Source organism: Oreochromis niloticus, linkage group LG2 (genome assembly GCF_001858045.2).
Source record: "Oreochromis niloticus isolate F11D_XX linkage group LG2, O_niloticus_UMD_NMBU, whole genome shotgun sequence".
NCBI classification, from domain to species: Eukaryota; Metazoa; Chordata; class Actinopteri; order Cichliformes; family Cichlidae; genus Oreochromis; species Oreochromis niloticus.
The window spans coordinates 28,675,396-28,693,847 of record NC_031966.2 but is presented as its reverse complement, the minus strand read 5'-3'; the positions used below and the strand labels follow the sequence as shown (position 1 = coordinate 28,693,847).

The window sequence follows — 18,452 nt, the reverse complement described above, 5'->3', positions numbered from 1 at the left end:
GTGGGTACATTTCCTGACAATAAGGTGCTGGCGAAACATAATGTGTCAGGCAGGCAAATAAACAGCTCGTGCACCACACACACGCATACACGCAACATAATAAATCTCGCTTAGACCACAATCCACTGCAAACACATTCGCGCCACCTCCACAACCACAAACAAACAGCACCGGTGGTACATGTAGATGAGTGCGGCACAGTCACTGTGGCGAAGACGGACAGACGAAAGCGGAACAAAGAACAGTGTCCTACTGCTGTGGGGGGGAGCCCTGCGTGACCGCGGCGCCCACACACCTGGCTTGCTGGGCTTGATGCCCATGGGCTGGAAGCCAGTGGTGAGGATGGAGGAGTCGGCCACGTCGGCATCCAGGCCTTCCTTCTTGCGCCTGTAGACCAGGACGACCACAATGAGCAGCAGGGTCAGACACAGGGCCACGGCCACCATGCCCACATAGAGCGCCACGTCCTCGGCTCCGCTCACGGCTGCAAAGAGGAGGACAAAAGAAGAAAGAAAGAAGAAGAGGAAAGATTACTAATCAAGACTGGAGGATGCCCTCTGGTGTTCAGTGTTAATGTCATTTTGAGCTGCTGCAACATGTTCTGTGCAAAGGTCTCACTCGAGGACCTGTTTAATGGCATGAAGCATTCCTTCGCTGCCACCTAATGTTGCTTGACGCCTTCATAAAAAGTTAAGAGGGCCAACATTATCAAATACTGCAGGCCAGAATTTCTAAAACTCTGAGGTCTCAATGTCAAGCTGTGGGGGAAAAAACTAAACAGGAAAAAGCAGTTTCTGAAGCAGGTTTTCACTGTTTCACTGTCACATTTCTTCATTTCTGCACCGGATAAATATATCTTAGGCCAGCATGTTCTTTTACCTCTCTTTCTCTAAGCACACAACACCCCCAAGAGAAACAGAGAGGGAAAAAAATGAAGCATTTGCTTATGAAATTCTAACTCCTCGTATTGACTGCCTGTCTCACAAAAGCACAGGAGTGTCTTTCTCCCAAAAGTACAGTATGAAGCTGACAGCCAAGCTGAGACAAACATCAATGTGTCTGCTCGTTTCTGTCTATGCACTCGTGTGTGTGTGTGTGTGTGTGTGTTTGTGTGCGAGTATGTGTTTTGCAGCAGAATGGGATTTGCTACGGCTGTCTCCCGGGGCTGGGGGAATTTGGTGGTGGAGGTGGAGGATGCTCCTGGGGCCTTTGTGGAGGGCCATTGTGCTGGTGAGCCACGGGGGCGTAGCGCTGTCAACTGAACACAGTCAAGGAGGGGACGCGCTGAACAGCGCAGCTTTGAGGGATGGAGAACAACAGCAAAGGTTAAAGCACTGCAGGCTGGCATGTGGTGAGTTGACAACAAAAGGAGGAGAACAGGAGCGGGGAGCGCGAGGGGAGCAAGTGTACAAGAAAGAAAACGCAGAATTAAAGAAGACTAACGCGAAGACAGCGTGTGCCTGCGACTGACAGCATGTGGGATTTGCATTTCAGCAATGAGCAGCAGTAACACGTCCAAAAGGTTTGTGTCAAAATCAACCTGATTACCATTAGGTTTGTCATCTTTTGATAAATATCTCCAGGCTGTCACCACTGTGTAATCCTGCTGCATGACAGGAGCCGCGCTCAACCTTAGAAACGCAGATTTGACAAGTTTTAATTGGTGTTTGTAAATCTGTGACACGAAAACGCCACAATTGAATTAGCGGAGCGCTAAAAGTCGACGAGAGAGAGAAAGGGAGAAAAAAATAAGCTCCCTTTCTGTCTGCAGCTCTCATTTCTATTCATCTCTTTACATCAATTTGTCCTTGCCTCTCCTTTTGCCTTGAAAAATCCATCTTTGGACAAAGCTGCCTGACATACCCAAGTGTTTAAGAGAAATGCCAGAATCTATTTCATGGGTGATTATCTCAGTACAATCTGATACTTTAAGTAGCGGGATTATATGCAGCCAACCTCTATGGCAGCTCTTCGTAATGCCAGAGATCTCTTGACATGTAATCGATCGCGAATGACTGGCTGAAGATAAACACAAGACTGTGTGTTTTGTTCGTGATGCTACGTAGCACACCTGCACATAACACACTTAAAGCATGAGGACTCTTATCTGATGCATTCAACCCTCCTCCACCTCTCCTCTTGTCCATTTACCTGCCTTTGCCTCGCTCTCCTTAGGGAAGCACCGAGGTGCTTAACTGCAGGAAGCCTGGCTAAACTTTCCCTCCCTTTCACAATGAGCTCCAAAAAAGAAAAAAGAAAGAAAGAAAAAAAGGATGAGAGAGACTCTGGCTGAACTTCTCATTAGAGTTCCCAAATCCAATTGTCTTGGCAAGCCAAAGGCCAGATGATGCCGTGATATTTGAACTTCTTGTGCTGCAGTCCGCTGGGAGATGTGTAGTTTGACTAAAGACAAAGCAACACCCGTCAGTAAGGAGACGAGCCAGCTGGTTTCTGCTGATTGGATAAACATAGCCTTAGATTGGCCAGTTGCTGTTTACTTGCTAAGGGCACACCAAAGACAACTGGCTAACCTCAGATGCAAAGATCCAGTATCTCGACTCTTCCCTTTTCCCCTGCACACAGCATCCTCGCGCCCAGACAATAAAGCCAGCCAGTCAATCAAACAGCTCTTCCCTCTTTCCTTTCTCTCTATTCTGGCTGTAATCTCTGGTGGCTTATCGGAGCATCGCTGAGTGAAGTTTTATCTGACCCGCCAGGTGTCCTAGCGAAACGATCCCGATGCTCACAACAACCCTGACCAACAACTGCTCTCAGCTCCTCCTGGCCCCACTCATTGATTTTCATGATGCCAGCCAATAATTGAAAGGACATCCATCACAGTTTAATTGACATAGCTAATCAGGTTTTATAATTGGATGGGCTTTACTTTAGTCCCTCTCTAACATGCCCCCTCTCTCACACTCTCCCTTTCCAATCGCACTCCACACCAATTTACCTCTCTTCCTCTCCGCCATCAGTCATTCCATCTTTCATTTCCACTTGACTTAATTGCTGGCAAAAACTTTTGATTCTCTTTGTGTGTGACCTCTCGTCATGAGTGACACCCGCCTGAGGATAATCTGTGGATGAGATGAGCTTTTTTCAGAGTTGACCTCAGGCCAATCTCTCTTTGCGCCCGTCTCCACAAGCTTTCACTTCAGCTCCTCAGACTCGCTCCGGGGCTGGCTGGTAGGGGATCAGTTTCTGACTCGAGATGGGTCGGTATAATTCATCTCCTCTAAGGCGGTGTATCTGGCTCCTGTTGAAGTTTGGACTCTGGCTGTATTGACAGTCAGCACAATGACCGCACCTGATAGTCCTCCACTCTCTCTGCCTGCTTTTTTTCCCCCCTCTCTCCTGCATTGATAAATAAGAGCTTTGGAGCCTCCTGCGCCTCTTCCCCGGGCATTTATCAGGACACCTGAGAATATATTTCATCCCATGGCCAATCCTAGTCACTCGTCCGAAGATGAATAACACAGGAGTTCTTAAGGTCAGGGAAATATGGCTACTAAAACTCTCAACGCGAACGTGACTATTACTATCTCCACAATACAGTCGTCCCATCCCTCAGCAGGCTCCGGTGAAATATGGCCCAAAATAAATGTCCGGCCATTTTTCACAAAGCACCGTGACCCCGCTCTGACAAACAAAGCAGTGACGGAAAATCTCAGCCTCCGCGCCGCCAAATTAGCTCTGAAATAAAAACAAAAATACAAAAAAAAAGCAGGCTGAAGATAAATTAACAGTTTGATGTGTTTTGCTCAATAATTTGTGACACATCCCAAAATGGGATGCTGCTGCAAATTAAGTTCATTACCTTCATTACACACATTAAGCCGAATAATTGTTTTTATGTTGTCCTAATTCCCTGCGCCTGAGAAAACGAGCACCATTATTTTCCCCCCACTATCCTTTCTCTGCCCTCTAACACCTGTCTCCCATTTTGGTTCTGCCATGCTGCCCGCATATTTATTATTCCCCCTGCGTAGATTTTGCATAGAGTATATGTTTGGGCTTCACTTCTTTGCTTTTATGAAAATGATCCTTCCTGGGTCAGATTGCTTTTCCAGCTTTGTGTTGCAGATTTATTCTCATGTACGCGACACCTAAAAACAATAACCTCATCGAACGCGTTTCATTTCTGGCTTAATGAGGGAGATTAGACGTGTCTGTGAGGTCCTCAGACGGACGACGGCTTTTGTTGCAGAGTGACTGTGGTTCACTGTGCAGTTGTTGTGTTAGATTGTGCTGGGAGAGGAGGGTGCCTTTTGTTTCAAGGAGGGGGAGTTTTCCATCTCAGCTAATAGCCTGCAGACGTGGTTGAAGTATGGGAGTTGCTGACAAGCCAAAACCATCTTGCTATTTTGCTTATTATAATACTTCACACAGCAATTGTCTATGGAAACGCATCTGCTGGGAACAGATTGGGACAGGCATTCTTCAGAGGCCGGCGCGCCGCTCTGCTCTGTCAGTGTAAATACTGAGTGACTCTGTGTGTGCGTTCGCTCGACTGTGTGTGTGTGAGGAACAATGACTGGCATCTTTGTGTATATATCTTGCTTCTCTGGGGAGGAGCTGCTGACCTTTGATGATGGGCTGACTGAACTCCCTGGTTCACTGCACCAGCCAAACCCGGCTATCGGTGGACACTCGCACATACGTGCACTTGCTCGCGTTGCGCTAACACATGCAGCACACAATGCAGCATTCGCATGCAATTCCAAACAATCCTCGCCAGCCAAGCATCGGTCTATTTGATCACATCAATCACGGCAAAATACATAATTCAGTTTATTAATTCAGTGGCCCATGTCAACTGAATCCCCATTAAAACTCAGTGTTTACCATGCAGATCAGCCAGAGAGCACACTATTTATAACATTTTCTCTATGAGACGCCACCCGGAGACTCATTGTGGGCAACATGCAGTATCTTTCTCTCTTTGATATCTGTAGGAAGTGACAGAGCTCTCCCTTCATGTCCATCTGGTCTGCAGAGGACCCCGTGGTGTCACTTTTCCACTCAGCTGCCGTCTCCGGCCATATGAGCCTTGCCCTTTCTCATCCTGACAGTATGCACATGCCCTATTAATGACACGCAGGGGAGTGGCACCACAGTATAATCTGGCTTGAATTAAACAGAAAAGTGCAAACGCATTCCCCTACTTTTTAATATACGCACAATATGAGATTAATCACTATTTTAAATGCACCAGTGTAATTGATAGGTTGTGTTGTAATCAGAGGAGAGATGCTTTTATTCCTGGTTTTATTAACAGGTCATAGAGCAACACGGCACCAATATGCATGGTAGGAAAGAAGGTACATTACCCAGTGATAATTAGAAATGATCATCTGAAAAGGTCACACAGGTGGGGATGAGCCAGCAGTGGGCTGCAGATTAATCTTTTGTCTGTACGAGTGTTTAATGAGATGGACACCTTTCCTTCATGAACCCTTTGTAAGATGAACTCAACATCTACGACAAAAAGCTGAGGCCATAAGGAGGCTTCAAGCGTTTGATCGGATAAAAGGAAGAGGATCCTTTTTTCCCCCCCCAAAATGGAAACTGTTTTTAAAAAATCAAGTAAAAAGCCTTTCCCTCCTATCCCCAGCTAGCATTTACTTGAGGGGCTAATTGATGCTAATGTTGTACACCTGTTCTCTTTGTATTGTTTGTGATCTACTTGTTATATCTGATGAGGTTGTGAGACTGAACCCTGTTTAATATTTACCTTTGAATAAATGTTTCCACTTCAGCCTTGAGTGTCATGCTTCTTTTTTTTTTAAATTAACAGTGTATAATCTAGCAAAAGCTCTCAGATGCTGTTTTGAGTGCATTTATTGGTTTTTAAAATGTTCATTTGCCACTCATCAGCTCAGTTTTAATACACAAATACATAACAAAACAACCATCTACTGATCCTTGTGCCAGAAACTGGCTAAAAAAACATATCTAAAGTAGATGTTTTGTATTGTTTCGCTGAGTTGAAGAGTGAGAGTTTAGCTTGCGGCGCGTGGGTGGTGGTGCACTCACTCTGTGGACACTGCTCGCTGGTACAGTTGAGAGACTGGAGATCAAGCCCCTGGCAGTCTTTGCCCCCTGTGCCAGGTGAGGGCTGGGTGCACTCTCTGCTCCTCCACATCGAACAGTCTGCGCCACATGCTGACCACTTGCTCCACTCGCTCCAGCCTCCGTCCACTAGAAAAAAGAATATAAAAAATAAAAATAACAGTGGTGAAACACATGCACAGCAGCTAAAACTCAAACGAATTCTCTTCAAACAATTTATTTCAGCTCACAGTGGTTAACTATTGATTGGAAAACATCAATAAACCGGGCCATAACTCCCCTTTTTTCAGCAACAATGTGAACTGGTGGAAACGGTGGCGCCAAACTATTTGTGTATTTGCGTGCGAGACGAGAACAAGTGGTTCAACACTCTGTTGCCATCCTGTGCAAATCTAAAATGGAAACCTGGTAATGAAAACCTTTTAAAGACATGCAAATCCACTTGCACACACTCAAATCCAGCAGCTGCACAGAGAAACCAAAGCGTGTAGAGCTGCTGAGGAGAGCCATATTGTCTCTATTCTGTTTTCTTTGTTTATTTTCAGCATGGAAATCAGATGCAACTAAGTTTAACCCCACTGGTGCGAGTGTGGCCTGGTAAACCAAGCTGCCAACAAACCAAGGGGGAAAAAAAGTAACCTCTGAGCAAGCGGTCCATACATACGCAAGAATATTTCAGAATGTTCTCATACACCCAGCACAACATAATATAACATTTGAGAGAGGGAACCATCTCACCCTTGTTTGATTTCTTTGTCAAGATGCTAATATAGCGCCTGCGGTGTTGCCTGAAGTGCATCCGAATGCATGACAAAATACATGTGGTATTACTCTGAAAAGAAGAGAAAGTACATTACACCTGCAGCCTGACCATAACTTCAAACAGCCCACAATGAGCACAATGGAAATGGGCCCGTAATAGTCCGGAGCACGCCTGGCTGTAAGAAATATCAGCAGCTTTACCACATACAGAGAGGAAGGCCATTTTGCAAAGGTGGGGGTAATTTGGCATTGCGGCTGGTGCGGGTGGTGGCCGGGAGTAATATTGAGAGTGACACAGCGCCAGGTCTGGGGAAGGTTACTATAGGGCTAATGGGAAAAAGAGCAATAATGAGCTCTCATGGGGAAAAAAAAGGAAAAAAAACACCACTGTCTCACTCTTTCTCTCTCTCCCAAATGTAAGGGTGAAGGGGACCAGGCGAGAATTACCTGAACACACACACACACGCAGTCAATGCACACCTCTATGACAGCAGAAACCCTTCCCCTGGCTGACCTAAGGGCAAGGAAACCTTAGTGCTCATTAATCCTAGCAATAAAGAGTGCAGGGGGCATGACCTGCAGAAAGCAGCTCTGACCCACTGCAGGTCATGAAGCTTTGGTTAATAAAACATAAGTGAGATGTTACTGAGGGCGAGGGTACCTGTTATTGCATAACTGTATCAACTAATGATTTTATTTGCTTCTCAAGCAAATCCCCAATTGGAGAAATGAGATAGAAAACCACCGCGAGCGCACAGGGTGAATTAAACCCTGCTCCCACACAAGTCTATGTGTCGGTCCGTGTGCGTGTCCGGAAATGACAACCAGAGAATGCGAGACTATTTTTGTGCAAGAGCATATGTGTGTGGTAGGATGCTGACACAGCTCGGGTCCTTTTTTTTTTTGCAGTCAGATCCATTTGGCAGAGAGCGCAGAACCAATCAGATAATTGTCCTTGTTTGGCATTGAGTGGACCCATCCGTGGGCCAGTGGGCTGATTATCCAGGCTGGGAATGAGAATGATTGAATAGCGAATTACATCCTAATGAATATATTATGTCACCCCTCAGTTTATCCACACCACGGTGAAATAAAGGGATGAGATCAACATCTGCCCTGATGAGGTGATGAAATTCTACTTCTCTTTTCCCCACCACAAAAGCAAGACTAATCGCCATGCAAATGACATTTTCAAACAAGGGGATTGGCGTGGCAACAAAGTGAGAATGTGGATGAGACAGAAGCACTGCGGCCCAAGGCTAAGGCAAATCAAAGAAAAATGAAGATGCATAAACAGTCCTTGATGGCCTGGCTCTGAACGCCGACTCTGCGCACGGCTCCCGTTTCAAGAAAGGCGAAAGGTTTTCTCCAAGAACACAAAAAGCTAAATAAATGCAACGAGAAACAACAACAAAGTCAAGATTTAACACTAAAATTAGAGCCACACCTCATACTTTGTTTCTTCTCAGAATCCACATAAGAAAATGGTCGTCCACAGAGACAGTTTTCCTTATCAAATCCCCAGAAAGAGATTGTTAGCACTCCTGCAAAAGGCACCGCAGCTGATTTTCAATCATCCGGCACCGCAGGTTTCAGGTCAGCCAGGTCGCCGAGGAGGGACAGTAATACAATAACCCAGTGGCAAGCGCCCGTTTGGACATGTTGCCAAGGGGAGAAGCAAAAGGAATCTAACCATTTTTTAAAGGTCAGTGGGAGGGCCTGTTTAAAGCTTCGCTGTTCAAAAATGACAATCGCCGCTGATGGACACAGTCCGACATCATCAAGCACCCACGGTTTCCGTGTCCTTGAGGGAACCCGAGGAGGTAGACAACTATCACTGAGACCAGCAGGCCTCTGCTTCCACTGTCCTGTCAACACACATGTGTGTAAGCACCACTAATCCCAGTGCTCACAAGCTGATGGTGGCGGGGGGGACAGAAAACAACCACAAAACAGCCACGGATGGCTTTGATAGCTCAGCCACAGAAGTGGGTGACGCAACAGAGATTAATCGCCCGCCAATAGCCTGCATTTCTGATAAATGTAATAAAAATGAAATCTTAACATTAGATGTTTCTTGCTTGCTTATTTAGGAGTAGTGTGCAATCAATAACTGAGCAAAGCAACGTTTACCCCCGATTTTGACGAAACCACCAAAAACTGATGAAAAAGCGACAGAGTGAGATATGAAGAGGGTGCGCCAAAGAACACAAAGAAACCAAATGGCACCAAGTGATTAAAAATGATGCAAGGCTGTCACCAGATGGCCACCATCTTTTCACACTGAAATAATGTGTTTTTCTGCCACATTTATTTTCCGTTGCCTTTATTTATTCCGCGGATAAAATATGGAGTCGCCTCAACAATCAATGATAAAACACGAAGAAAAACACGACTGTTTACTCCCAGAGTAGAATTAGACTTTTGCCTGCAGTGCAGACAGCAGACATACGGGCGCTAACTCGGATGTCTACGACGCGTACGTGCACGGAAATGCGCACGGATACGCCAGCCCCCGAGTCTGTTTATTTTCCATCTCGCTCAATTCTCACGACTCCTGTGGCAAGCCTGAGGGATCTGTGCTATATTTAAATAATTCACAGGAGTTCGAAATCTCTTCAGGTTGTTTGGTGTTCACTCGCAAATCAAGCAACAGTTTAGTTCATTCGTGCGGGGTGGGCGTCACTGAATCTCTTCCAAAACCGGGGACTTAACTATTTGCTGTTGGCTCAGGTTTAATGTTTGTCTTTGCTGGAAATGTTGGCGTGATCTGACATTTTGCCATGACTATTGGCTCTGACCACAAGTCAGCGCAGGGCAGAGTCGATGAGAGGGAGACGGGTGGACTGCAGAATTATGTGGGATACTTCTGCAGGGATATGCTGGGATGGAGACAAAAGAAATGAAGGAGGCAGCGAGAGGAAAGCGAAATGGAGATAAGCCTTTGCATAGCTTGGCTACTCGCTGTCTCAAGTGTTGATATGCTCTGCTCTGAGCCTCAGGCTTTAGCCTCAGCCGCCTCCTCCTCCACAGCTCCCTGTGTCTCTCCCAGCATGGAGCCCATCTGATCTGCCACACAGGCCTCCGCCAACTCTCATTAAACACTTTGGAGACTTAGACAAAAATACAGATGAGCCTCTCGAGCTTCACACTTTCCTGACGAGAGGTGGGAGCTCGGATACAAGAGTCATTGTGAACAGATACGTAGTGGGTTTTATTACTGAAGAGGCCGTCTGTCTCGGTCCGCGGAGGTCGATATAATCCACGGGTGAAATATGCCTCAGCGACTATACTCTGAAGGAGTCGTGCTACTTTTTGAATGTGGAACAATACATGGCCATCAGCATTTCACCAATAAATACATAAAGGCTCGGCTGGAGGATGCAGAGACAAATTAAAGCCTTCGCATGCCGTCGGTTCCAAATTAAAACTGATTTGTTTCCAGCCAATATTCATGCGGCTCTTATCCCTAAAGGACGAGTTAAGCAAATCTAAGAAGCCATCTCTGCACTTCATAATAGGCTTTCACAGCATAAGCACCTAAAAACTCAATATATTTTTTCTATAAACCATTTCAAAGACCTAATGCTGAGAGCTAAATGCACTAGAGAGAACTAATGATGAAAAAAAAAAAAAACTTTGTCTAGATAATTAATGAACTCTTGAAACAAGACCAGCATTAAATCATGAAATTTTTAAGTCATAGCTCAAAAACAAAGCCGGTGTAGTAAAAAAATGTTGCCTCTCAAGGCCGACTTAAAAAAAAATCCCACTACTTTTGACTCCAAATGTCAGCTACGTCTAAATAAGTAACATCATGTCTATCTGCAGTGTCACAGCTTCCCATATAATTCAGTTTTCTCAAGTTGCTTTCTCCTAAAATGGACTGAGCTATAAGCACGGGGATGAATAAAGTTCTCATCCGGTAACAAGTGATGCATGTGCCAGGCTGCTCTGTCCTGTTGCCCCTTCCTGAGGCATGTGTGTTAATCATGCTCTTTATTAATTAAAGAGAGGTATACACACAAACGCGTCCATGGGACAGTGAATCTGTTTGTGTGTGTGTGCTGGGTGACAAAAGCGACAGGAGCTGCCTGTCGGTTCACCTTCGGCTAACTTCAAAGGCACGTCTGTGAGTACACAAGAGCGTCGGTGCCACTTGTGATGGGAAACAACAGCTCATCATCCCCCAAGCTTTGCTGCAGTGGACTTCTTGGCCTTGAATGGGGGGAGGGAGTGAAGGGGGAACCCCTCTCCCCAGCAGACAGCTGAGGGCTTCATTGACGTTCCCCACAGCAGACAGGTAACGAGTGACAAAAGGGGGCAGAGACAAGCATCTGTTGCCAAACAACAGGGCTGATAGGGGTGCGAGCGGGGTCGCGGTGCTGGAATGTCTCCCATCAAAAGGAGAAAAAATTGAGTTCTTTCTCCCTCAAAATCTCTATAAACTGTCTTCACAGAGTACAATGTAATTTTTGTCACAGCACTCCCAATAGTTGAAATGAAACACTTTCTCTTTGTGGAACAAGAGGAAGATGGAGGGAGGGAAGGAGGAAGGGGGTGGGTGGGTTGGCCTAACAATAGCAGCTTGGACTGACATTAATTTCTTTAAGCTCATGAAGGTCAGTATCCTGCTTTGCTGTAGAGGAATGTCAAGCATCCCTGGGCACCCCTCTAATTCAATTACTGGTTGCTCCAACTCCAGTAATTCCAAATCCACCCAGGTCCTCACTCTGACTATGAATCCCTGCTCCCCTTTTGTCTTCCTCCCACCGTATTCAGGCAGGCCATGTTACTTACAGTCGTGCTTGACATCTAGTGATGTCTTTACATGCTAGATGTGTAAGACAACACCCTGATTCACTGAGGAAGATAACCTCTGTTTTAGACAGGGAAAAGCTGCCAGTGCCAGGGGTGTTGTATTTCCCTCCCTGCTATTTACTGCGCGTGGGAGATTTCTCCTGTGGTCAGCATGGCTGCTGTGCCCCAGCTATACGTCCGCACACTGATCTGTTGGCAGACAAACAGCCAGCTCCTGCGCACACAGTCAGGCTTTCTCTGCTTCTTTTTCAGCTTCTCTCTCTCTCACTCCGGGCTTTGTTCTTGCCTTCCTTACACTGTATCTGATTCCACCTGTCTCTATCCCTGCCTACACCTTACACCTCGTTTTTTTTTCAAGCTTGCTCTCTCCCTCGCTATCTCTCCCTTTGTCAGGGGCCTAATGTGGGACTGCAAATGAAGCAGCTTGACTTCCATCTCAGGCTACCAGGGATCAATATGTGTTGCTCACTATCAGGCAGGACACTCTCTGCCTCTCCGATGCTCTCACGAGCGAGGACGGGCAAGCAAATGAAACGCCCCCAACTCCTCGCACGCAAACATCGCACAAAGGCCGACATAATTCAGCTTTTTAGTGCCCGTATTTACTACACAATTTGAGCAGCAAACAATAGTGACAAAATAACGTGGCTGTAACCGTGTCTCCTTAAGCAGACGGGTCTCTGAAAGAAAAGCGGTGTCTGCATACAGTGCAAAAGATAAAGAGGTATGTGAACAAAGTGCGATAATAATAAATCACTTTTAGCATGAAGCCTTACTGTGCAGACTAATAGGCTCTGACGTTGCGGTGTAAGCGGTCTAACTGCAGGAAGCAATAAAGCCTGACATCTAAGAAAAAAAAAAAATAGACTGTTAGTGTTGGTACAAAAAAGCAGCCAAAATAAAGATGAAGTGATGACTTCTAGATGCAAAAAAATGCAAAAAGGAAGCCACAGGAAGCCAAGCGCCACAGGACAAACAGGGTTGCCTGGGAGTTACCTGGACAGGTGGCCACACAGGCACTTTTCTGGACGTTCTGCCCCTCACAGGATGTGCCTCCATTCAGTGGCGTGGGGTTGGTGCAGCTCCGACTCCTCTTCTGCCAGCCACGCCCACACACGGCACTGCAGGACGACCAGGTGGTCCACGTGGACCAGCCACCGTTGACTGTCAGACCAGTGCCAAGGGAGGAGGGGGGGATATGGAGGGGTGAGGTAAAGTGGGAGGAAGGTTGTGAGGGAGGGAGGGATGGATGAATGAAGGGACAGAGCAGCCAGGATTACCCGACATGCACTAAGGAAAAATAGGCGCGTTGCACTAGAATAATCAAGACTGCTGATACACTCTTTGCAAAGTGAACAAATGGAAGCGCGAGAGCAAAAGGGTCGCTTCCTGTGTCTGAGCTGGAGTTATACGAAGTGCAGTGGAAACAAAATGGCTTCAACAGGGAGCAGAAAAACCTGACGGCGATTTCCCGGTTTCCCCTCCGGGGAAGGCACAGCCGCTGCAAAGTAACTCACGGGCACGTTACATATCAGAATCTCCCCCCTGAATTTCACAGAGATAATACGAGGATATAATAACATAATTGTAAAGCCATTCCATTTAAAACCACGCTGTCACAGTCATACATGCGTAAAAGCAACAAAACCAACAACAACGTGTGCTCCTGGGTACTGCCAGACACTGCTGAGATATAAATGCATCACGGTTGTTCCGCAAATTCGGACTGCGTCCTTCACACATCCGCCACTGATTTCACACCACAACATATCATTCAGCGAAATCAAGTAGGCTTATCTTTGAATTGGAGAGCCCAGCACTGTATAATTCATTCCTCTTTTGTTAGTTTTTTAAAGATGCGAAACTCAAAAAACTCTGAATTTCTGTTATTACGGCCACTTGTCGGAGCAAACTTTAACCATCCATTGCCACTTAATTGGTACTATGTCTCTCAATCATGCCAGGTGATTACATCAAATCATCCTGTATCTACCGTGTTTCCTCCAGCTCACAAGATACAGACATTCCTGATTTATTGACTTGAACAGCACTGTCGTTCTCTCTCTGTACATACTCCCTTCCTAATTTCCCCCTAACACTCTCCTCTGCTCGTCGTGGCTGAATCATTTCCTTGCCCTCTCTTTGCGATTGATTGCCCGCCACGGCGAGGTAAATTGCCAGGCAACTCGGCCCCTGATTACCTCTTAGCACAGAGTGCAGTCACACCAGCCAGGCCTTGTTAAAATGCATCTCTGGCCCCCTGTTGAACCCCCTTTGAAAAGTAGCAGTTATCATGACTTGCTACATATAGCGAGATTAACTAGCACAGTAGACTGTGGTACCTTCAGCTAACTGATTTTTTTCCTCTCGAACTCAGAGCAACGCAAGTGAACAGCAGTAAGAGTTTCTTTTGTTTGGTTGAGTTTTTTTTAACTAAAAACCCTCTATCATCCTAAACCAGGGCTGCAACAGTAATAAACGGCATCAAGCAAACAGTGTGATGGAAACAAATAAAATTGCACATGCAAGCAACTCAGCAATTTGTTCCCAAATTTCTGGGTCTTTGAGTCGAAATCATTGTTTGACAACACAAGAAAGGCAAACAAAAAAAAAAAAGAGTGCGTATGGTCGTGCCTTCACAGTTAATTCAGCCCTAGATTGCTTCTTTACATCTTTTAACAACAAGCTAATCAATTAGGAATAATTGCGCTTCTTTAGTTTTATGCTGGAGGCTTAGAGGAATGTATGATAATGTGTTCTGACTGCATGCTCCAAATTAACACATTTTTTTGTGTGAAAATGCACGACTCAATTTGCAGCTGCATTTAAAGCCGTAACGCTCGGACCCCCTTTGGGTTTGTTGAATTACAAAAAAGAAGAGAGAATTAACCTAATAAAACGAAAGCATTTTGACAAAGATCGGAAACACACTTGGCTCACTTACTGTTTATTATGCTTTTATTGTTGAATATTGATTTGATGATTATGTTTATTAACTAAAATGCTGCGCAAGTCAAATCAAAAGTAATGCAAACACTTTTTCTCTCACTCTAATTCATCTAAATTGATGCACAAAGACTCTAAAACCACATTCACATCATGTTTTCTTAATGGGATTTCATCCTAAAAGCCAAAATCCAATGAGGATTTATACAGAAGGGCATCTTCCACATCTTTTTAAAGTCCTCATAGTTTTCTGTTGAGACAAATGTTATTTTTCCACAGTGAGAAAGATGTATTTTTCCACCATGGAGCAATTTTACATTATATAACTATTCATCTTTTTCTTAACATAATTTCATGATAAGATATAAAGTCATAGAAAAGAAACATATTCAAAGGACTCAATGAATTCCTGTGAAAAACTAAGTACACCCAATGATTCAGTCGCTGAAACACCTTTAGCAGCAATGACTTCATATAATAAATGTTTTCTGTATGAATTCATCAGTCTCGCATACCTACATGTTATAGACTTGCAGCTCTGCTCAGGATCATTGTCCTGTGCCATGATCTAATTCGGGCCAAGCTTTAACTGTCAGCTGGCCCGTATATATTATTTTGATATACAGAGGAGTTCCTGGTTGACTCAATGACTGCACGGGTTTCAGGTCCTGTGGCTGCAAAGCAAGTCCAAAACATTACCCCTCCACCACCGTGCTCAACAGCTGGTAGGAGGTATTTGTGCTGATAACCTGTGTTTGCTTTTCACCAAATGTGGTGTTGTGCATTATGACCAAACATCTTTGACCTAAAGAACATTGTTGCAGAGGTCTTGTGGTTTGGTCGTGCTGCCATGCTCTTTTTCACTTTTATGACCCTTTCTTTAATTATACTGACTGCAGAATCTGATATGTAGCTCTTGAATTTAAAAAAAAAAGAAGAAGTTTTTCTCTCTTCTCATTACACAATCTGACCTTGGGCTGAATTTACTGGGACGTCCATTCCAGGAACACTCTGTGTTAACACACCTGCATGTTCCAGACCAGCAAACTGTCAGAGGTTCTGCTTTTATTGAGGCGCTCACACTTGCTGATGGTCCTTTAATTAAGTGCATTTGATTAGCAGCACCTGGCTGCTAATTACCCTATAACAGCATTAAGGGTGTACTTAGTTTTTCCACAGGACTGAATAGAGTCCTCATTTTGCATTATTATGAGTCAGTGGATTATGTTTAACGATCACTATTGCCATCATCGTCTATCTTTCACCACTTAATTTACGAGTATTTATCTATTTAACGCCTTTTATTTTTGATATCGCTTTATTTGAACTGCAACGGCACCTCTAATGAACATAAAGGAGCTGTTACCATGTTTGGCACATTTCACTTCTTGCTTGAATGGTCAAACAGGAAATTCAAAGGCTTTAAAAACCCCACCGCACATCCCAAGTTGCCCATTCTGTGGAATTGATTTGTAAAGTTTATCTAAATAACTTCCTATTACAATATTACACAGATATCAAAAAACAAGAAAGATCTAAATATAGAAGGTAAACAGGTAGTGCCTCTTATTTGTGGCATGCACTGTGTTTTCTGAGCTGATGTGTCAGATAATAAACAAGAACTGCTGCTCTGCCCCTACAGTACATCACAGTATCATCTTTCTCTGGCAGCCTTAACTAAAAAAAACACACCCCGTGTCAGGCATTGTGTCACATTATCCATTTATTATTCTCAATGTTGTTTTCATCAATCGTTCCCTCGTGATTTCCATCTTCTGTTCGCGTGGAGCTGAGAATTACGCCAGGCTGTAATGTATTCAAAACTTTTGTAGTGCCAGTAGCCGTGGAACCCTCTGTGATAGAAAATATGCTGTTTCTCTGCATTTTAATAAAGGCCAGTCTGCTTATCAAGCCAAGTCATTATTTACAGTTTGCTGTTAATTCAATTTCTCTTCTCATACTGGATCCACTACAGAGGAGGAGGAAGATGGCAGCCTCGACATCAGAGACTGCCAGCTTTGGCAGAATGGCTGCCAGTAACATTTTAAGTTGTGGTAATTAATGTGCAGATACACCACTCTCTCTTTATGTAGTGATTTATGAAAGTGTAATTCTTTCGCTGCTGAAAAACAGAGCTGACGTATGCAATTTGTCACCGTATGTCAAATATGTGAAACACAGTGTAATAATAAAAAACTACACTGTAAACTCTGAATGTAACAGTATGAAGAGCTGACGGGAGACTTGCGCCCACACATCTTCCGTGCAGCATGCAAAGGTTAATGTGGAAATGTGGGACAAGAGAAGCGGCGTGCAAGCTTAAAAGGATTCATCCGAGCCGTTTTCTGCGTTTGTATATTTGGAGGCTCAATCGAGCCCGGACCCCGGCACTAGTCTCTGTGCACAGTTTTGACATCTGCTGAAAGAAGTCGTCACCTACCATAGACAAGGATCGCGGCAGAGGTGCTTTTGCGGCGAGCGACGATGTTTTTGGCCACGCACGTGTAGTTGCCGGTGTCGGCCAGCCGGGCTTTTTTGATGACGAGATTATGGTCGGGCGTGATGACAAAATTGGGGTCACTCGCTGGGTCGATCACATCCTCGTTTCTCTGCCACTCCACCTGAAAACAGATTTCAGCGGTCAAAATTCACTGCAACTCGACAGACAGCAGCTCGCCACCACCCCATACAGCTCTACAGTGACCAGACATGATGTGGATGAGAGACTTCTACGTCGACGTGTGTGTGTGTGTAGGGGGGGAAGCAGTGAGGTACTTCTTTTCTGATGCAATCACACAGACAAAGGAAGACCAGACGCGGCCTGGTGTGGTATTGAGATACAATTTATTTAACGCCCTGCTGATTTGAATATTTATTCGCTTCTTGTGGGGGAAGATTGCAGCTTTTATTTTGTAGCTGCTGGACGTCTCTGTAGCTGCCGGAGGTCCGCGAACACGACTGATCGTGCTTTGTGTAAGTTTCCGTGCCCTCTTGCAAAAAGCCAAAACTGATGTTATTTCTTTTTTTGGTGTTCTCTCAGATTGGCTTGCTTGTTTTCTTGCTCTCACTTGACCTTGTTCTGTCTCGAGAGGAGCAACAGTGCGGCAGCATTGTTGTTGGTATTACTGCCAGTTGTGATACCGCATATAATTGGGCCTTCTTCCTCTGGTGCACCATCCCCGTTTTCCCCCCGTCGTGACTTCTACTCTGATGTTCTTTTCTGTTCAACTGCGGCTGGCACCTTCCTTCCTATTTCTCTGCAAACTGTCCCTACGCTGTCGATCTGCGATTGGCTAGTCTGCTGTTTCTGGTCTCTGGGCTGTCTCAGCGGCTGGCCTGAGCTCCTCTTGTGCTGTTATTAGAGCAGTTAGTGCCTATCTGGGACCGGGAGGATGCAGCGAATGAGGTGAAACAGCTGGCCCCGGTCTGGTCCTCTAAACACAGGCACAGCACGGTGAAACACAGAGAGAGAGAGCGAGTGTGACTTGAGCAGAACAAGCGATACAGTGCATGGAGAGGCGGGAGAGATACACCGAATGAGATAAGGAAAGAGTGAGGCAAATAGATCCATTAATTATGCATAGGCCTTTAGAGATGCCAAATGGGGAGTGAAGCCTCCAAGCCAATGCTGAGTGATGTGACGAAACGACGTGATATACAGCTTCCCAGAGATGTAAGAGAGATAATAAATCAATAAGGGCAAATAATTAGAGGTGTAATTTATCCGAACAGGGTTGTCTGTTCCCCTGGTGGAATGGGGGGATATGCCAGGGAGCTGATCTTGAGCTACTCTGCGGTCTTTGTCCCCTCGGTGAGGAAAGGGTAAATGGATGGCAGATTTGGGCCTA

General features: G+C 45.2%; 1 protein-coding gene across 1 annotated transcript in view; it reads right to left on the bottom strand.

Annotated features, from left to right (window-relative positions):
• Positions 1-18,452, bottom strand: part of unc5a (unc-5 netrin receptor A) — a 153,061-nt gene that overhangs the window by 25,465 nt on the left and 109,144 nt on the right. The window contains 4 exon segments of the mRNA XM_025897508.1: positions 296-484; positions 6,040-6,204; positions 12,655-12,822; positions 17,045-17,225. Coding sequence (XP_025753293.1) covers positions 296-484; positions 6,040-6,204; positions 12,655-12,822; positions 17,045-17,225 — 703 coding nt within the window.